Source organism: Oncorhynchus mykiss, chromosome 6 (genome assembly GCF_057628025.1).
Source record: "Oncorhynchus mykiss isolate SJ-2025 chromosome 6, ASM5762802v1, whole genome shotgun sequence".
Classification (NCBI taxonomy): Eukaryota; Metazoa; Chordata; class Actinopteri; order Salmoniformes; family Salmonidae; genus Oncorhynchus; species Oncorhynchus mykiss.
The window spans coordinates 28,255,348-28,276,718 of record NC_143027.1 but is presented as its reverse complement, the minus strand read 5'-3'; the positions used below and the strand labels follow the sequence as shown (position 1 = coordinate 28,276,718).

The window sequence follows — 21,371 nt, the reverse complement described above, 5'->3', positions numbered from 1 at the left end:
AGTAGGGGCAAAGGTACCGGACAGCAGGCAGAGCTCAGGGTCAGGTCAGGCATAGGTCATTAATCCAGAGTAGGGGCAAAGGTACCGGACAGCAGGTAGGCTCAGGGTCAGGTCAGGCATAGGTCATTAATCCAGAGTAGGGGCAAAGGTACCGGACAGCAGGCAGAGCTCAGGGTCAGGTCAGGCATAGGTCATTAATCCAGAGTAGGGGCAAAGGTACCGGACAGCAAGCAGGCTCAGAGGCAGGCAGAGTGGGTACAAAGTCAGGACAGGCAAGGGTCAAAACCAGGAGGGCGAGAAAAAGAGTTGAACAAACAAGACAAACTGGCAAAAGACAAACAGAAAACACAGGTATAAGAACCCAGGGGATGATGGGGAAGATGGGCGACACCTGGAGGGGGGTGGAGACAAGCAGAAGGACAGGTGAAGCAGATCAGGGCATGACAGATGGCCTCTACTAACAATTGGAGGATCAGCTTTTTATAGGCTAGGCCTACTATATTTATTTCTCAACTTTCCTAATATTAAGCTCATTTCTTATATGTACAACGGGAGTATAGCCTACCTGGCTGGCATGAAAATATACCATTGGGAAAAGTGTCCTCCACTTGTTATTTAAGTGCATATATTCCTTTTGTTTTTTTCCCCACTGACCCTGTTTCAATACAGGTGCTTGATAAAGATCCATTCTAAATCAAAACAAATTTCAAACATATATTACTTAATATATGTAAAGACAAGATTAAATCAAGAATAGTCTGATGGGTGAAAATATTAGCCTATCACATGTGAATTAAATATTATCACTTGTGAATGATTCCCAGCATAAGAAACAATGTATTTTTCTTTGGCGACTTTTTCGAAGCCTAGCTCATAGGCCTATATGTTTTATAAAGGTTTGTATCACAACTAAAGTGGCCAAATAACTTCTAGAGCCTGTAGAGCCTAACTGGCATGCACGTGAGTTTCAAGTTTTGGAAGATAATTTTCACCATAAAAATTTATGGGGAAAAACTTGATAATGGTGTTTTCCACTAATGGAACATTCGTGCTTATAGCCTACTACCATGTGTGCATTTCTGTGCTTGTAATGTGATGAAATAGCCTAATAGTTTATCAACATTTTAAGCTAAATGTTCTGATCTGTTGCGTCAGCCACATTGCGTAAAAAAGTTTTTGTTGATGCTAGTGGTTGTATTAATTTTGGATCTATTGCATCCCACAACTGTCCCAGACTGTTTGGAACATTTATTTCTCGCATAGAATAGAATAGCTGAACCTTTGTACTATGAGGGATAGTAGATTGACATAGGCTAGTGTTTTTGCTGTTCTTTAGGCCTACTCATCTTGTTGGCTGACGAATAGTAAATGTGGACAGTTCTTCTAATATCTTCAATATGCACCTCGGAATTGGATAAGGACGCGCGCAGTTACGTCCCCAATGTGTCTGTCTTCACTTATAGCCTGTGTGAAAGACCCGATCATGTGATGGAGTGTACAGAACTCAGGGAGAAGTGCACAATGGCCACTGGCCGCAAAAGGCATGGATGTTTTTAGAATGTATTACGGCCACACAAAGTGGTTGCTGCCGGGAAATTCTAGGCATTATCAAGCGCTTGTCAAATTGGGAATGAGTGACTGTTGCAGTGTGTACAACCTGCGCAAAAAAAACAATGCAGAGCTCATGTCTTCCAAGCGACTTTTTTCAAATCATCATTAGAGTCACATCAGGCAGCCTTACAATGTATTTAAACCCGGCTGACGAAATTGTGTGACCACCACAGCCCTAGGTGGGGCACCGGTCAGCAATAAATAAAAACAAAGTCCTGACACTGGATACCCAGGGCACTATGTTCAGCCTCAGCACCTGTCAACGCCACACATACCCTGGACCCCTGCCTGACTGGGGGCTCAAGGGAAAAGTCACAGCTCTAGAAATAACACTTCTTTGATACCTACTGTATATTTCCGTTTGTCCATCTCTGATGAATTCATACATTTATATTTTAGTCATTTAGCAGGCTCTCTTATCCAGAGAGACTTACTGATAGTGCATTCATCTTAAGATACTGTAGCTAGGGGGAAGCTAGTTCCACCATTGGGGTGCCAGGACAGAGAAGGTCTTTGACTGGAAGCCAGTAGGAGGACTTGGGAAGCTAGTTCCACCATTGGGGTGCCAGGACAGAGAAGGTATTTGACTGGAAGCCAGTAGGAGGACTTGGGAAGCTAGTTCCACCATTGGGGTGCCAGGACAGAGAAGGTCTTTGACTGGAAGCCAGTAGGAGGACTTGGGAAGCTAGTTCCACCATTGGGGTGCCAGGATAGAGAAGGTCTTTGACTGGAAGCCAGTAGGAGGACTTGGGAAGGTTGAACACCAGACGGGCTGCGACATTCTGGATAAGTTACAAGGGTGTACATAGTTCATTCATCACTTGAGATTGTTGCTCAAAATGCCACGATCTTCAGACTTGACAAAAACAGAGAAATGTGTTGTCATGGCAACATTACACCCTTGATTGACTTTTGTTATTATAGTGTTTCCTTTCATACAGCTCCTTCTTATCTTACTCCAAAAAGTAAATGACTCTTTGGTTATTCTTCTCCAGATATAGCCCCCACCCATCTGTCTGTCTTCCCCTTCCCCTCTCTTCCCTGTGCTGAACCACAGAAATGGCCTCCAGAGTTTCTGTTTTGGGAGCAGTAGACTGCAGACCCACAGAATAAGGCGGTGGGTGTCCGTGCTGAGAATGCATGCGGTCACAAGTTTGTGTGTGTGACCACTTCTGTGTAAGTGTTGTGTGATACTGAGTATTGATATCTGAAGATAGTAAGAATATCCACCCGTATGTTTAGTGTTGGACATATTTCAGATAGTTCTACTTAATTTGCCAAATGTTTATAATATCTCAAAATGTACCCTCATCAGTTCAGATTTACTGGTTGAAATGAATCATTGAATTAGTGCAAAAGAAATATACAAACTCAGTTATACAAACTGAGATATCATCGTTGTAAACACTTACACTAAGAACATCTTTCTGGTGAATTATATGAGAACCATTTGCATGGTGTGAAAATTGGTCCAATTTAACAAATTCTAAGGGAACAATGGCTTTACAGACACCCGTTACTCAGTAATTGTAGTGGGGTTATGGAACCTGTTGATTGTATTCCACTTTACTTAGCGTTACAGAGCCACTCAATAAGACAACACCCATTTCTACTGTAGATATTTATTGCATGAAACAAACAGTGACTAAATCACCATCTAGCCAAACAGCATTGTTAAGTTATTTGGGTCAGAATGATTTTGGCCCTATCCTTTGTAAAAGCAAACCCATTTCCCAGCAGTCTTTGCATTGGAGCAGAAAACAGAGCTTGGTTATGAGACAGAACAATGAGACAATGTTAGTCAGGCATGGACCACATTCCACTTGTTTGAAAAGCCTAGATTCACTAAATTGCCTCATTAAAAGAACAAACTTTACACAGTGATGGAGTTGCTGACTTGGTTGGACTTTGCAGTTTGTTACATTCTCTTGTGTAAATCTTAGTTATACTTTCATCATTTACTTGCTGTGTTTTACCCTTGATTGTTAGGATTCTAGGCAGCCACTGGCTTACATCTTTCATCTTTCAGTCTTTGTTGGATGCCCAGGTTTAAAATATGTTGCGCAACTAAAAGGAAATACTGAATAAAAACTATGTAGAATTAAAAACCCACATGTCATGGAAGTTGCTTTCTCATTAATTGATAGTGTTGCTGCTTGAATTGTCCTGAGACTGTTTCCATGTGGGAGACCATCTCTGAACACAGGAGCTGTGTGTGTGTGTGTGTGTGGTGTGGTGTGTGTGTGTGTGTGTGTGTGTGTGTGTGTGTGTGTGTGTGTGTGTGTGTGTGTGTGTGTGTGTGTGTGTGTGTGTGTGTGTGTGCGCACATGCGGGAAGGGCGTGCACGGCCACAGCATCCAAAATAGTATTCCATCCTCCCCTCTCTAATTAGAGACTGTTTATAAATCCCCAATTATAATTTTAGACTGAGGAATTGCTGAAGGACTGCTTGCCATTTTACACACACACACATACACTCAAACATATGTATATGCTGTTGCATACAGATACATCTGACTGTCTCTCTTTCTCTCTCTCTCACTCACACACACACACACACACACACACACACACACACACACACACACATGCAACCACACACACATGTAACCACAAACCATAAAGACTCCCTTGCCCTGCCTGGTTACCCAAGCACAATGCAATATACTCTAAGCGCTTCTACAATACAAATAATATGAAAAAGCTCACTCCACTATCCAGCTTCAAGATGAGACACATTGCAATCAACTGTCACAATATAGTTTAAATGTTATATTAATCTTTAATTTCTTTGTTTTCCTGAGTCTTGGAAAACAAATATTGTACATAGCATCTTAGATATATACTATTTGGATGTACACTATATAACTCTTTCTGGTTTTCACAGCCTTTGACTGCACACCAAGAATGACCCTGCACAACTCTGAGAACAAGCAAACTCGTCAGGGAGTTTCTGTTCACTTTTCCATAATGCTTGAATAACTCAATCAGTGCCTGTGACATGATTTTACAAAAACATTTGACGTGCAATTACATGGATGTTCATGTACATGACAGGAGATAAATAGGACTTGTAGTCTGGCAAAGCTCCCTGTTCCCTGCTGGAAGCACACTGGTGGCTTAGGGACAATGGACACATTCACGGCTCAAGATGCATTTACTGCTAAAGTGCTTGTTGTGCTCAAGGGCCTTCAGTGGCCTGCTGCATTCAGTGTGGTGACCCAGGCCTCTGAGGGCAGAGCCAGTGCCCCTGGGCCACACAGAACTGCTTCCTGTCTGAGGTAGCTTAGTTTTCTACCACTGAGTGGCTGTGGAGTCTCCCTTGTCCACCTGATTCTCCCTGTGATGGGTCTGGAACATTGGCAGACCAGGGCACTGAATGGTGATTCAAGGGCACTCAACTAGCCATCAGGATAGAGCTACCAGTCCAGTGCAGAGGCACTGGAAGACCTGCCAATGAAAAGAGGCCCTTTAATATTGGGAAGGTCTATCGTACACACACGTTCTCTCTCTTTCTCCCTCTTTTTCTGTCTCTCTCTCTTACCATCTCTCTCTCACTCTCTCTCTCTCTCACTCACTCACTCACTCACTCACTCACTCACTCACTCACTCACTCACTCACTCACTCACTCACTCACTCACTCACTCACACACACACACACACACACACACACACACACACACACACACACACACACACACACACACACACACACACATGCTCCTGCTGAGATGGGGCTCCTGTGGCTAAAAGCTTACAGCAGTAATTGGTCTGGGCCTTCATTAGTAGCATGACTGAGGACTGTGACATGTCACAATGAAAGTGTGTGTGTGCAGGTGACCAGACTCCCTCCCTCATTAGCCAGCTAACAAGTGAACACACCCCTTAACCTTATAACCAGCTTCGTGTGTCTCTGAAACAGACCTGCTCCTGGTCCATAACTTGTTGGCCAATGCAGAAAAAGTGGATTGTCATTGCAAACCAGACGCTAAGCTGTTCAAATGGTCCCCAACCATTCAGAAAGTCACACACCCATCCAAAGATGCTGCTTCACTGATTCATTCCTCTACCACCCAATGATCAAACATCATGTTTTACAGTGTGTATACATACTCACACACACCTTACAGTAGTTTGTGTTGAAGACAATTGCCCCTTCTCCCAGTAGAGAGAGGGGCAGGCAGCCTTTGGCTAACTCTTTGGCTGGGGCTTGCCTGTTAGAGTCCATTCCATGTGTATGAGGCGAGGTTGGAAGGTGCTACGTAATGTGCTGGAGTTTGGTAATTGCTTTTGATGTGTTAAACGTGGCACTTGGAAAGACTAAGACATCTTGAGAAACTTGTTAACAGCCAAGTTAAGTAATGGAGTTTTAAATAAAATTGTGGGTTCACCCGCGATATTCACAGACCCGATCTGTCTGTCACCATCAGTCCAAGTTCCAACCTTGTGATGTCTTTATTGAAAAATAGACTGCCATGTCTCTACTTTACAGTAACTCTTCTCCTATGCATTGCCAGGACGCTAAGATCTAAATAATGCATGAGTATGAAATTACTAATGCTTAAATAAAGATTAGTCAAATATTTTTTTAATTACATGAAGCTACAGTATTCTAGATAAAGTGTCCAGACTGAGAATGTACCCAAAGGTGTATTGTGTCTGCTTTAGCGTTGAGAGACATGAAGTCACTTTTTCCTTCTTTAAAAGCCTCATTCGGTTTCCTCTATAAATTAATTTCAATGGGTTATTGGATTTAAATGGCTACATTTTGCTGTGACACAATCTGATACTTTCAGTATAAAATCACCATGCAGATTAAACTGTTTTGAATTGGATGCTCAGAAACTCTCAGTGAATCATTTTCTTATTGCGGCTGCTATTGGTCTTTTAATCTCTGAGCTATAGAGCCTTGTGTCGTGTGCGAGTTTGTGGCGCTTTACCAAACTCTTTCAGGGGTTCTTGTCTTTCACCTCGCGTGTGGTCCTTTAGCGAAGAGGTCCATCCAAAGTTAAATTATGTTTAAACAGTGGCGTGTTTAGTTGTTTTGACTCTCTTTATTACATTGAACCTGCACCTCTCTTTGTTTGCCTTGGTCTGGGTGGGGTTGGGCGTGTCGTGTCTAATCTGTACTCATATCCTCATGTTGTTCCATTGGACTGTGTCTCCACAGTGTGTAGTAGCCAGCCCACAGCCATGTAACAGCCCACAGCCATGGCTGATCTTTGAACCTCCCTCCCCTCTCCCCTGTCTCCTGCACCCTTGTTTCAGAACGACTCTGGAGATGATCAGTGTTATGATAGAGAGGGAGATTGTTGATGTTATTGTTGTAATGAGATGCTGGGTTGGCAGGTTAGAGACGGCTAATGAGAGTGTAGAGTTTAGCCTGCGGAGGGATTCTTATTAAATAGAACCCCCTCCTTAAGTCTGTTATCCTACTTGTGGTCGGCCGTAGGATAATGCAACTAAAATCAGTTGTTCCCTCTGGAGTGGAGACAGGGAGAGAGAGGCTCCAAGACGACAGGGTATTTGGGAAAGCAGTGGATATCAGGGAAATGGGAACATGGGACTCTTCAATCATACGTTACACATCTCAAACGTCTGGAGGAAGCCATGGAAGACGAACTGTCATCGAGTTAGTCTTTTGTTTCCTGTTGTTTGTTTCTCTGTAACAGCCCTTCTTTTCTTTACGTCTGATTTGATTGCAACAATGATAATGATGATAACATGATGAATGTAATGTATTGGGTAGCACAGTTATTGAAGAGAGAGAAGGTCTCCAAACGAGGACATGATTGGAAAGAGAGCGAGACAGTGGAGCAGAATCAAAACGTGTTTTTTTTTACACCAATGTTTATTGGGAACAGATATGTGCGATTTGAAAGAGAGGATATCCTGCCTTGTTTGAGAAGGATTTTATAAAGTGGAGCCTGGAGACTCATCCTAAACCAGTTTTTCTGCCCTCAGCTGTCATTTGAATAGCTGAAAGGTTTCTCTTCCGCTGTATACAGTCTACGTACTGTACATTCTTTAGCATGCCTTCAGATTACCACCAGAGGAACAATTGTTCACAAAAAAAAAAATTACTGGCAGAGGAAGACCTGAAACCCAGTGCAGCTGCAGGAAACATGCACAAATACACAGAGAGACACACAGAGACACAGAGACACACAGAGGCAAACACGTACGAACACACAGAGACACTCACAGACATAGAGACAGAAATAGACACAGACTCCCACACATAATCTCTCTTTCCCACACACACTCCATCTGCCCACTCTTTCACACCTGTGTGAGTGTGTGCTAATGTTGGTGTTGATCGGATCCATGATCCACCCAGCTGAAGAGGTTCAGTCTGAAACAGACAGTGGCCTGGAGTCACCATTCATCCTATCCTCTCACCAGAGAGGAAGGAGCAGAAATTAATCAGTGAATGAATACAATTTGAGACATGCTGACATGCCCCCATCTCTCTCTCAAAGGCTTTGTGGGTTGAGGAAGCAAATTGAGCAAACCAACAAAGTGAGTGGCACAGCCCAGGGAGGGGTTGCTGTGGTTTGTACTGCTGGGACATGGCTCTTTGTCTGGCAGTCAGTGTGCATCTCCCTGACTTACTGTCTCAGCTGGGCACCAAGAGGGAGGACTAAGGTATGGGCTACCAGCAGTTTCTATTGTCTTTCTGCTTTTACAGTATACTCTCCTTCTCTCAGAGGTGAATGTATCCAGTTGAGTAATCCCAGCATGATACTGTATCCCTATTAGGAGAGAAACGAGAGGAGATGAGAGGAGTATGTGCACCTGACCAGAGCTGTGATCGGGGTTAAGGCCATTAACCTGTAGACACTCAGCCTCTATTAACAACATGCCTACTGCTCCAACAGCTGAATCCTCTTGGATGACCTGGCTCTTATCATTGGCCCTGCTAGTATTTGATCTTCACTGAATGGCCTTAGATGAAGTGTCTTTGTGTGTCCCCCCATGCTGACCTGCAGCCCTGGTTTTACACACAGCTGATATAGATTCTATTACTGGCTCTGATCTCTGATAAGCCACTGGTCTGAAAGGGCTAAATTAATGAGGAGGCTAATGCAGCTCTGCTGTACCTTAGAGGTCGTCTGGATTGAGTTAGTGCACTTTTCATATTGTGCACCATAGAGCTGCAATTGTATTTGGAGGCAGACTAACTCAATGGGCCGTCTGTCATTGGGGCAGTCAGTGTGGAGACGCAGCAGGCCATTCAAACAACACAGGCCACTCTATCAATTTGAGGGTGAGCAGTAGTGTTCCCCTCCTTCTCTTCACTTCAGTGATGAATGCTGTATGTGATCCATGCTTTTTCAATTAAGCTCAGACTTCGCTCATCTCCAGTGCTTCTGAAAATACACCAATTCTCTATACAGCCTTTGTGTACTCTGAGTTTAGGTTTCTCATATCCCTTGCTTGTTCTCTCTTCCGGTCGCTCCTGTCTTCCACCTGCTCATGGACAGTGCTCTGCTCTGTGCTCTCCTCCTGACCCCTGACCTCTGTCAGCCGCATCCTGAATAAACAGCTAATTGGCTGGTTTCCTGTTTAGCCTGTTGGGAGGGAGCATCCAGCCTATTTCAGGCTGTTTACAGAGCTCTGTCTCACCTTCACTCTTTCTCAGAGTCCTACTCTGTATTGTTTGTGTTGATCATGTGAAAGAGCAATGTATACTCTGCTACAGACATCAGAGACACATGGGTGTACTAGAATAGGAAAATTACATGCTAATGTCCTGAATCTCCAGACCTTTTGTTTTCCTGGAAATGAACATCTTATGTTTCCAAACAGTGGGTTCAATGAACTTTACTTTATCATGTTTGTGTATTTACTGAAGTGAGCTTTCCAGTTCTTCTGTGCAACGTAGAAAATAGGTTTCATTATTTTCTGTTCAAATGGATGCGCTTGAGACTAATAGTTTTAGATTCTGAGCTGATTGTCTCACTTTTCTCTCTCACACAACACACTTACTGTACACAATCACGCAAAAAGAGCAGGTTGATGTTTATCATGAGTCTTGTCATGGAGGGAGAACTGAGTGATTTCCCCTTAGATAGGCCAGCTGCAAAGTCAAAATTGGCTATATTGTACAAATCAAAACAAATCAAAGTTTATTTGTCACGGACGCCGAATACAACAGGTGTAGTAGACCTTACAGTGAAATGTTTACTCACAGGCCCTAAGCAACAGTGCAATTGTTAAGTAAAAAATAGGTATTAGGTGAACAATAGATAAGTAAAGAAATAAAAAACAACAGTAAAAAGACTGAATAAAAACAGTAGCGAGGCTATATACAATATGTATATGTAGATATGGTTAAAGTGACTATGCATATATGATAAACAGAGAGTAGCAGTAGCGTAAAAGATGGGTTGGCGTGCGGTGGGTGGCAGGACACAATGCAGATAGTCCGGGTAGCCAATGTGCGGGGGCACCAGTTAGTTGGGCTAATTGAGGTAGTATGTACATGAATGTATAGTTAAAGTGACTATGCATATATGATGAACAGAGAGTAGCAGCAGCGTAAAACAGGGGTTGGGGGGGGACACAGTGCAAATAGTCCGGGTAGCCATTGGATTACCTGTTCAGGAGTCTTATGGCTTGGGGGTAAAAGCTGTTGAGAAGCCTTTTGGTCCTAGACTTGGCGCTCCGTTACCACTTGCCATGCAGTGGTAGAAATGTTGATTGCAAAAATGTAATTTAAGGTTAGGGTTAGGCCTTATGTTTAGCACTGTGGTTAAGGTTAGGGTTAGGCATTATGGTTAGCACTGTGGTTAAGGTTAGGGTTAGGTGTAAAATCCGATTTTATGACTTTGTGGCTGTGCCTACTAGTGACCGCTCTGCAGAGCAGCTGTCAGAACAAGATTAATTATGAAAAAAGCTAACCTGCGCAAAAAGATGAACATGAACACACACACTGTCTGTGTTGAATTAAATGGCTTGTTGTTTTGCCAGACCTTACTTTCTCCTCTGCTATCTGTATTGAATTATTCAGGCAGTTCCGGATCTTCTGTAGCTTTCATCTCAGGCCTGCATCAAGTTATATGAGAGATACTGTGTCTGACTGACGCATGAGACCTTAGGACTGGGAGTCACAGGTTCAAATTCAGTTTACGCCCCAGGACGACCACAATACACAACAGTCTGCATTTTCTGCTCATTGTTATTTGCATATGGATTTGAATATAATTTGATTCAGCAAAAAAGGAAGGGAAAACAGTATATAGTTTAAGTAGACGGATAGATAGTTTTAAACACTGTGCAGGTATATGTCTACCAAATATATAGTTCATTTCTTACAGTGCTGATTTAGTGACTAATGACCAACGTATTAATTATCAACCCCTTAGCTGGAAATGTGACCGGTTGGTGCTGCTCATTACATCTGCTCATTAAGTGAACTAAAAGGTGAGGAGGTGAAGGCCGAGGGTTGTATTTGTATTAATGTGGCAAGAAAGGCTGTTCACAGTCAGCTCCCTCTTTTAAAGACACACACACACCCGTGCTCCGCTCGGTTCTGTTCCTCAGCTTCGATTAAAAACACACTTCATCTCACAAACAGCCCATTAAGTGCCCCGGGGAACGGGGAGAAGGCGGCGTGAGGCTGGGGGGCGTGTTAATGATGGGGGCTGTCGCCTGAGCCGGGCCCCTGCTGTACCCTGCTACCCCACCGAGGGGCCAGGATCACAAAGACATGGTGTTGCAGACACACAGCCAACCTGACAGGACCCATGACACACAACCAACCTGACAGGACCCACGACACAGGGGTTTGTAGGGTAGTAGGGGTACAGGCTTCAGGACCAGGGACTGTGTCTCCTGAGCAGGTTATACCGATAGGGAATGTCACAGTGGACCCTGTGAAGGCCTGGCTGTGTCTGGGGCTAGGCTGGCGGGCTCTGTTGTGGTGTAGCCTCTCTGTCCATCCGAGCTGGTCCGTATGGGCTGGCTGATCACTGTACATTCAGTTTCCTATGATGCCCCTTGAGACAAAGCAGATCTGCTCTGCTCAGTGCAGGATAGTTCTAGAAAGCCCCTCACACCCTATAAGCCAAATGATTTGCCAATACGGAAAAGGGTCATTGTCATGACGAGCACAGACTTTCCTTTGATGTGAATGCCGTTGGCTTTTGATGTAAAAATGTATCCAGGATGATTATCACAAGCTTCCTTCCCCCCCACCCCCAATCCCAATCTCGGTCTCCTATTTAGTCCTTAGGATGAATTGGAAACAGCTTTGTGTAATGTCTCTGGCCAGGGTGGTCACGTGTGACTGCTGCTCATGCAGTTTATTTATCCTCTCATGGAGATTCTGACCCTCTTAGAGGAGTCATACTTTTATCTGAAACCCATTTTCTGGGCAACTGAGTTGTTGGTCGTCTCTTTCTCTGATATTGCCCTTTCTCCTTTCATATTCTATATGGGTCTGACTAATACAACTCAGGTAGGCTAAGTATGAGATGAACGTGTGTCTTTGTGATTTTTAATGTTTTGTTGAAGCACAATACTAATGATATCTTGATTTGCTCTTTTTTTTTTACAGAATTTTGAGCAACAATCGTATCAGGGTCCTGAGAAATGGATCCTTTGTTGGACTCTATGCCCTGGAGAAACTGTGAGTAACGCTTGTGATTTTCACTAAATCTGAATGAGTCTGTCCTGGGTTCTCACTCATAGGTTTAACATGGGCAGGTTTAACACCAACAGGTTGGGTGCTTGTAGCCCATATGGCCTTGTGCTGCGGAGTCCACAGTCCCACAGAGACAGGGTATCAGGGAGATCTGTGCTTCTCGCAGCTCTGCTATCCAGTGGGCTGGCTTCCAGCAGGGAGGATGAAACACTCAGTGTGGTTATCACAGAGTTATGTGGAAGAGATCACATAATTACCCCACCATTCGTCATTATCAGAGAAGCCCTGCTCTACAGGACAAGATAAGAGGTTTCCATGGGAGGAGGAGGCTGTTGGCGCTGCCTGCACTGCCTGTAGCTCAGATTGAGGCAGGCAGCTGGCTGGCTGGCTCTACCCTGTGGATGTAGGGTCCCACTGCCTAGCTAGTCCACTGGCTGTTTCTTATTGTTTCTTACAGTTTAGATGACATTTGAGTCCTCTGAGGATTTCATCAGTGGCACAAACTGTCCCTGCTGTTGTAAACATAACACAAATATAAATGCTGAGTGATACTGAGGAAGGGAGTTTTACGTTGCGTCAACAAAAGGAGAGTCTACAGTGGTCTTCCAGTGTTGTACTGTACAATATGGAATGGGGCCAACTCTTGCCTGTGTATGTCTAGGAGGCAGCATTTTTTTTTTTTGGGGGGGGGGGGGGTGCTAAAGCAATATTAGTTCCACATGCGTCTCTGAGCTGCCACCAATGAAGTTAACAAGCTTTACCAAAATGTTGGAAGATGGACAAATATGGTAATTTGCTGCAGTTGTTATCTTGTTAGTACCTACCTATTGGAGCTCAACACAGACATGACAGGTCTGAAAAGAGAGCAAAATCTGTTGAAACTGCTTGACCCTCCTTTATGTGAGCTAAACCGGACAAGAACACTCCTGTGGGACAGTGTTCTCACCTTCTTCTTACTCTCTCTACTAAGCAAAGTTAGAGCCTCATCTATTCAGTCTTAGTTTGATCATCTTTATGACCAGTATTGTGAGATTTGATTAGTGGTATGGGGCTTTGGCAAACTAGGGGCTTGGGCAGAATTGTTTGTTCGATGTAAAATGAGATGGTATTACTTGTTTTTGCAAGTGCAGATAAGGCCCCCCAGAATGCCATGGGGTTTTTGGTTGGGTAACCTGAGCTTGGCCACTAGCAGGCCCTTGTACCTGGGACAGTGGTAAAACTAGTAGGGGGTAGGGGTGGAGCAGGCTTGCAGTGCTAAAACCATGACCTAGTGAGAGGGACACAGAACAAGAACCCCCCGCACACAATCACGCACACACACGCAAGCACACACACACACACACACACACACACACACACACACACACACACACACACACACACACACACACACACACACACACACACACATAGAGGACATGTTGTAAATCACACAGGACTCGTTTCACTCCTCTGCTCAGACCTCAGACCTCCACCAGCCCTCTGACACACTGCACTGGAGGTCTGCTCACTCATCTTGTGCTCCACACTCTGTAATTGAGCATTTCACGACTTACAATAAAAAATGAGCTCATGGGAAAACAACTATTTTCATATTAAAATATACCAACTTGATATAATAAAAATCTAACTGGGCAAAGATGGATAGATGTGAAGTAAAAAAACACAACTGCAAGATTAATTTAGCTTTTTTGTCCACCTACTGTGCTGCTCCCCCTGCGAGTTGCTATGTTGTTTTGTTTTGTCTCTAGCTTGGTCACCGTTCAGGTCTTTCTCATTATTTCCAGCCTGTTGTCGACATGTGCTTGTCATTTGGTCCAGTGGCGAGCAATTACTCATATATGTGGTCAGTGCTGTAGAAGCCAGCCCAGCTAGCACATTTGGTTCCTCGGAAGTTGTAGGAACGTACGTTTATGTTTTCCCATTGGTCCTGGGAACAAAGCCATACGTTTCCTGAACGGTAAAATGTTCTGAGCACAGAAGTTAACGTTTGGTCTGTTCTGAGTTTTAGGTTGCATGCCGGTTCTGAGAACATTTTACAATGGTTCCCTGAAAGTCTTCCTGGGAGGTTTAATTCATGTTCTGAGAATGGAAATTCTAGGTTATTTGAAAGTAATTAAATAACATTTTTAGAACATGTTTCAATAAGACTTTGAATAAAGCTGTTAGCTCAACTGTTTTGAACTCCAAGCACAGATAGGACACATGGAGATTCCTTTGCTTAGGCATTAACCATGCAAACACATTTCTTATCTATTGTGTCACTGAGATTCAAACCTATGATCTTATGTTCTCTCTCCATGTAATGAGTCCACTGTGCCACCAGGATGCAGCTAGCATGGAGTTTTTTTGGAACTCATACAAAGCTGTTCATTTTAGTCTATTCAAACGGACCCAATCTAACTGGAAACAAGCACTCATTCAAATCAGGTGTAGCCAATTAGTGGGTGTGGTTAACACAGCTTAACATACTTAACAGATAGTTTTGTTGATGCTGAGAATGGAATGGATCTGTTTTTTTGTTTTTTTTACTTTCTGAAAATGTTCTTTGAACGATTCTAATGTTTTCTTGTGTTTTCTATTGAAAGTTCTCTTAACGTTCTGAGAAAATGACTTCAAATTGAACCATGACTAAACCTGCAGAAAACGTTATGTTGAAGTACTGAAATTCCAACAGAAGAACGTTGTTTCTTGACATTCTCTGAACAATTTGAGAATTACTTTATATAGAACCATGAAGAAACCTGTAGAAAATGTTATGCTGAAGTACTGAAATTCCCACCTTAGAAACGTAACAGCTAAGATTTGTATGTATGCTGGGTATCCTACACCATTCCCAGAACATTGTGGGAAGGTTGTATGAAAAATAACCATAGGATAACCACGCTCTCACCAATCTCTAAGAATCACATGGTTCTCAGAATTGTATGTGCTAGCTAGGAGCCCGGCTGAACACACACCAGGGAATAACACCACAGCAACCCCTCCTCAAAGTCAGGAGGGCAACCAGACAGTCAACTGCACCCACACTTTCAGTGGATCTCAGTCTCAACTTCAATGTTTGTCTGTGTGTGTGTCCTATTATGGGCATCCCAAACTCCTCCATGCATAATTGTAAGAAGTAGATGTCTAAACAGAAATGATGTCCCTCTCAGCCTACTCAGCCATGTTTGAAACAGTAGTCCAAGCAGAGGCAGAGCTGAGTATAATCAGAGCTTTGCTGTTATAAGTATAAAAGCACAGCTACAGGACAGGAACCCCCTCCTCCAACCAGAGCAGAGCAGGCCACACTGTGGATTCCTCCACACAGTTAGCCCTTTCATTGGGCTAAACCTCCTCAAAGCCGCTGTTGCCTTCGTAAACTGTCATGCCACCCAAGAGCAGAGAGCAATTTTTTGTTTTGCCCTCTTATAGGACATCTTCAGCGTTCCAGTGTACGACACTTAGCGTTCTAGTGTACACACATACACACATACACACACCCTCACACACACATTCTCACACACCTTTCCTGGTACCTCCACCTCCTCGCAGCACACCCTCTCTGATGGGAGCTGACGCAGGCCCTAACAAGGCTGGTCCACTAACGAGCAGGGACCTTTATGAGTTGTGGACAGATCCCAGTGGCCTGTCCTGCACTGATTTGAGGCGAGGTAATGAGAATAATGAGCAGAGAGGGGGTCTGGCTCCTGTCCAACCGGGCCCCACTGCACCATGGGACACAGGACAGCCAGGGCATAAGGGTCCCTCATTACCAGGCTGCTTACCCTACAGGGAGAGATGGAGCACAGAAGTGGAGAGGGAGAACAGAGGGGAGAGATAGAGTGGATAGGTGAAGGAGCAGGAGCACTGTGGTGGACAGGTAAGGAAGGGCTAAGTTAGCTGCATGGGATTGGGACTGCCAAGCAGGATGGGGCCAGCTCACACACTTGAAAGTTGTCCAAAAAAACTCACTTTTGGACGTGATTCTTCCGGAACCTATACATTTCCTTCATAGCCATTTATAGCTATTCTAACCATGGTTCAAATCAAATCAAGTCAATTTTATTGGTTACATACACATGGTTAGCAGATGTTAATGCGAGTGTAGCGAAATGCTTGTGCTTCTAGTTCCAACCGTGCAGTAATATCTATCTAATATCTATCTATCTATGTAATCTATTCAATTTCACAAAAACTACCTTATACACACACGTGTAAAGGAATGAATAAGAATATGTACATATAAATATATGGATGGTTTGTGTGTAAGACATGTTTGGTTTGCAATTGGCCTTTTTTACCTCCTTTTCCCTTCACTTCCTGCATAGTTGAAGCCACTTCAGCTAAGAACAGGAAATACACACTGTTTGTGATGTATATAGAAGGCTAAAAATTAGGGAACGTTTGCATTGAAACTCCTGGTCATCATAAGTCAGGAAAGGCATGGGAATTTGCAGATGTGGAGAGGGAGAGTTTAGCAGAGGGTTAAAGTCCTTGATAACATTGAAATAACTCTGAAATACTGTGTCCTATTCATTCATATTTACCCTGATAAAATCAGTTATGTAAAGTAGAGACAGGAGCTTCTCAAGTTGTGCGTGAGCCCTGCTAAAACAGACCTTGAAATCGTCTCTGCCATTCTGAGAAGTTAGGGTTAGGAACTAGGCAGGGGAGGAGACGAGATGGCTAAAGATGGTGTGAAGGCTGTTGGTGAAAGAGAGTGAGTGCACCAGCAGTTTCCCTTATATACTGAACAAAAATATAAACCCAACATGTTAAGTGTTTGTCCCATGTTTCATAAGTTGAAATAAAAGATCCCAGAAATGTTCCTGATGCACAAAAAGGTTATTTCCCTCAAATGTTGTGCACAAATGTGTTTACATCCCTGTTAGTAAGTGTTTCTCCTTTGCCAAGACAATCCATCCACCTGACAGGTGTGGCATATCAAGAAGCTGATTAAACAGCATGATCATTACTCAGGTGCACCTTGTCCCGGGGACAATAAAAGGCCACTCTAAAATGTGCAGTTATGTTACACAACACATTGCCACCGACGTCTCAAGTTTTGATGGACCGTGTAATTGGCAAGAATGTCCACCAGAGCTGTTGCCAGATACTGAATGTTCATTTCTCTACCATAAGCCACCTCCAATATTGTTTTTAGAGAGTTTGGGCAGTAATCCCAACCGGCCTCACAACCACAGACCATGTGTATGGTGTTGTGTGGGCGAGTGGTTTGCTAATTTCAACATTGTGAACAGAGTGGCAGTGGGGTTATGGTATGGGCAGGCATAAGCTACGGACAACAAACACAACTGCATTTTATCGATGGCAATTTGAATGCACAGAGATACCATGACGAGGTCCTGAGGCCCATTGTTGTGCCATTCATCCGCGCCATAACATCATGCATGATAATGCACAACCCCATGTCGCAAGGATCTGTACACAATTTGTGGAAGCTGAAAATGTCCCAGTTCTTCCGTGGCCTGCATACTCACCAGACATGTAACCCATTGACTATGTTTGGGATGCCCTGGATCAACGTGTACGACAGCGTGTTCCAATTCCCGGTTTTGTCCAGAAACTTCGCACAGCTATTGAAGAGAAGTGGGACAGCATTCCACAGGTCACAATCAACAGCCTGATCAACTATATTCGAAGGAGATGTGTTGCGCTGCATGAGGCAAATGGTGGTCACACCAGATACTGACATTTTTTTCTGATCCACGCCCCTACCTTTTTTTAAGGAATCTGTGACTAACAGATCTGTATTCCAAGTCATGTGAAATCCATAGATTAGGGCCTAATGAATTTATTTCAATTGACTAATTTCCTTATATGAACTGTAACTCAGTAAAATCTTAGAAATTGTTTCATGTTGCATTTATATTTTTGTTCAGTATATAATGTTGTTTTCTTTAGTGGGGGAGGTGAACATTATTTCCACAGAGGCTAAGCAAATGACCTTGATGAGGGGGAGCAGTGCAGAGGTGGGCTCTGCTTTGCTATGTAAATCCAATGGTGGCTGTGGCCGTGACCAGGAGCCCTACTGTCTAAACCCCTCTGGACACAACAGAGCAGAGTCCATATCCAGGTTACAGGAACGCTCTAATTTAATCTGTCCTCCCAAAAACAACCTGAACTCCTGGCTGGAGCAGCTAGGGATGGCTGGACATGGGACTCTCATTTCTCACTAACCAAACAAAAACAACCTGAACTCCTGGCTGGAGCAGCTAGGGATGGCTGGACATGGGACTCTCATTTCTCACTAACCAAACAAAAACAACCTGAACTCCTGGCTGGAGCAGCTAGGGATGGCTGGACATGGGACTCTCATTTCTCACTAACCAAACAAAAACAACCTGAACTCCTGGCTGGAGCAGCTAGGGATGGCTGGACATGGGACTCTCATTTCTCACTAACCAAACAAAAACAACCTGAACTCCTGGCTGGAGCAGCTAGGGATGGCTGGACATGGGACTCTCATTTCTCACTAACCAAACAAAAACAACCTGAACTCCTAGCTGGAGCAGCTAGGGATGGCTGGACATGGGACTCTCATTTCTCACTAACCAAACAAAAACAACCTGAACTCCTGGCTGGAGCAGCTAGGGATGGCTGGACATGGGACTCTCATTTCTCACTAACCAAACAAAAACAACCTGAACTCCTGGCTGGAGCAGCTAGGGATGGCTGGACATGGGACTCTCATTTCTCACTAACCAAACAAAAACAACCTGAACTCCTGGCTGGAGCAGCTAGGGATGGCTGGACATGGGACTCTCATTTCTCACTAACCAAACAAATTAGCGTTTGTGTTGTACTTTCTCCTGCATACGGTTTTGAATGGCCCCTGTGAGGCAACGGTCACTTAATGAGTGTGTGTGACATGAGGGGTCGAGTGAGGAAGGGGTTAAGCGTGCTAGAGAGTGGAAACAGAAGGGGGGGGGGGGGGCTGTTGGAGTTGATAGACTCCAGATGTGTCTGGGAGATAAACTGAAGGAACGGGGAGTGTTTGTATTGCAAGCTTAACCTAATCGTGGCTCTAGGCATTTATTGAAACGGCTAGCAAGCCCTCTCATAAGCTCATTACTAAACAGAATTCCTTATATACCAGTGGTTCTTGGATGCACATGCAGCAAACCTGACATGATTTCAATGGCTTTTTCCTTCACAAGTTCTTGAGGTTTCTCCCTGTTCCCTTCCCCCCACTTCCATTCTCACTCCTTTTCTGCTTTCCTCTTTGCATCTACCGGACGGTCCCACCCCCCCTTTCTCTCACTACTCCTCTATTCGCTGTAGTCCGCCCACTGGATGCATATTCACACATCGCCCATGATTGCCCTCCTTTTCATTGATATTTTGTATGAACAGCATTGTTTGCCAGTTCGCTGGTAGAGTTGGCCCACTCCCAACCCTAAATGGAGTATTTCCAAACTACTGTATGCAAGATCATTGGAAGAGAGATAGAGGAGGTGGCCTTTTGCTGGCTTTTTTTTTGTCGGCTTTTTAAATAAGTTTATGGATTTACTACACTTTCATTATCTTTTTATGGGGGGGGGGGGGGGCTTCTGTTCATTTACTGCTGAAAAGTATTGAATATGAGCTGGCTGGTTTTTAGGACGAATATCTCCATACTGTTATGGTAGTTCTACATAGAGGGACAGCTGTTCATGAACAAACAGCTAAATAAACATGAATGGGCTCTACATTGGTGATGTGAAGTGAATTGTGGTCAATTCCTGTGTCTTTCCTGGTTGAAGTTGTGTATAACAGTGTTGCTACCAGGACCTCATGCATACTAATTGCAATCAAAAGAACAGCCAAAGTGGACATCACCTCCTTTTTGTCATCTAGCCCTGTTCCTGCCAGAACTCAGAGTTGGAGTCAGTAAGTCCATGGTTCCAGAGTTTTCCTTGGCAGAATGATCTCCAGCACCCCTAACAGCAGACTGTGGAAACATATAATCAACCTAGGAAATGTCACACTTCAAATAAAAGTATAACATGGCTATTTCAGTCCTTTCATCCTTTCCCCAACTAGCGTGCAGTTGGTACCACAGTTTAAATTAGTGCCAGTCTTGGCCAGAGCTGTGGCCATTTTCCTTCAAGACAGTTCACTCTAGAGCTCTGTGGCATGACATGGTTGAAATTTCCCAGTGTTGGAAGAGGCTCCTTCTTAGTTGCACCCAACATCAGATGTGCCCATATGTTCCTTCAGGTGAAGCGCTATTTACCATGAGGATTTTAAATCACCTGGATGTTTTTTTAATGGTATTTCTAACTGAGGGTTGTGTGTGTGGCCTATTTTAACTGAATTTTCCAGAGTAATGATTGGCTTGTTTCTAATTTATCATTATTATTAGGTGATTATTGCTATGAAAGAATAGGCTGCATGCAGTGGTTAATAACTGTAGCTCTGGAATGGAGAATCAACCGACAGGGCAAAAGCAAGTGGTTTCCAGATGCACACCAGCTAACGTAGATTAGAGATCCAATCTGAGGGGAACCAGAAAAAAATGTAAGAAAATAATCTGTGGAAGGGGCAGGAAAGCAGGAAATTAGTAGAAAAACAAGACCTCAGCAGATCCTGGTTTCCTGTTTTGGGGGGAAGGCAGGAGTAGGTTTTGGGGGCTGTGTTACAGAGCCCCCATTGTGAGCAAGTGTGTTGAGGAGTGTGGGGGGGGGGTATCGGGGGCCGTTTCACAGGGCCAATTCTACTCAATGCCGAATCCCTCAACCCCCCCATCCCCACCTGCCCCTCCCTACAGGGGAAAAGCAGCTCGTAAAAAAAGAGAAACTGTAAAAATAAACGAGCAAGGGCCTCTATTCTGGAGACACCAACGAGACAGGAAATGACACGCGGCACAAAAATGGTCTCCACTGACCTCTGGTGCCAGTTAACCATTCAGTCCATTTCACTTTTTTCTCTGTCTCACTCTGCACACCCAAACAAACGCTTGTTTCATATCGTGGTTTTTGATTGTGTGAACTGTGTTGTGCATCGCAACTAGGTACAGTATAGAACATGGGAAATGGAATGTCCTTTCTCTCTACTTATAAAAAACCCTATCCCTAATCGAGTGAAACAGGAAATTCTTGATTCCAGTCTGGCGATAATAAG

At 43.9% G+C, this 21,371-nt stretch overlaps 1 protein-coding gene across 1 annotated transcript in view; it reads left to right on the top strand.

Annotated features, from left to right (window-relative positions):
• LOC110525659 (adhesion G protein-coupled receptor A2) overlaps positions 1 to 21,371 on the top strand; it is a 56,287-nt gene that overhangs the window by 17,569 nt on the left and 17,347 nt on the right. The window contains exon 2 of the mRNA XM_021605987.3: positions 12,177 to 12,248. Within this exon, the coding sequence (XP_021461662.3) occupies positions 12,177 to 12,248 (72 nt within the window). The remainder of the gene's footprint in view (positions 1 to 12,176; positions 12,249 to 21,371) is intronic.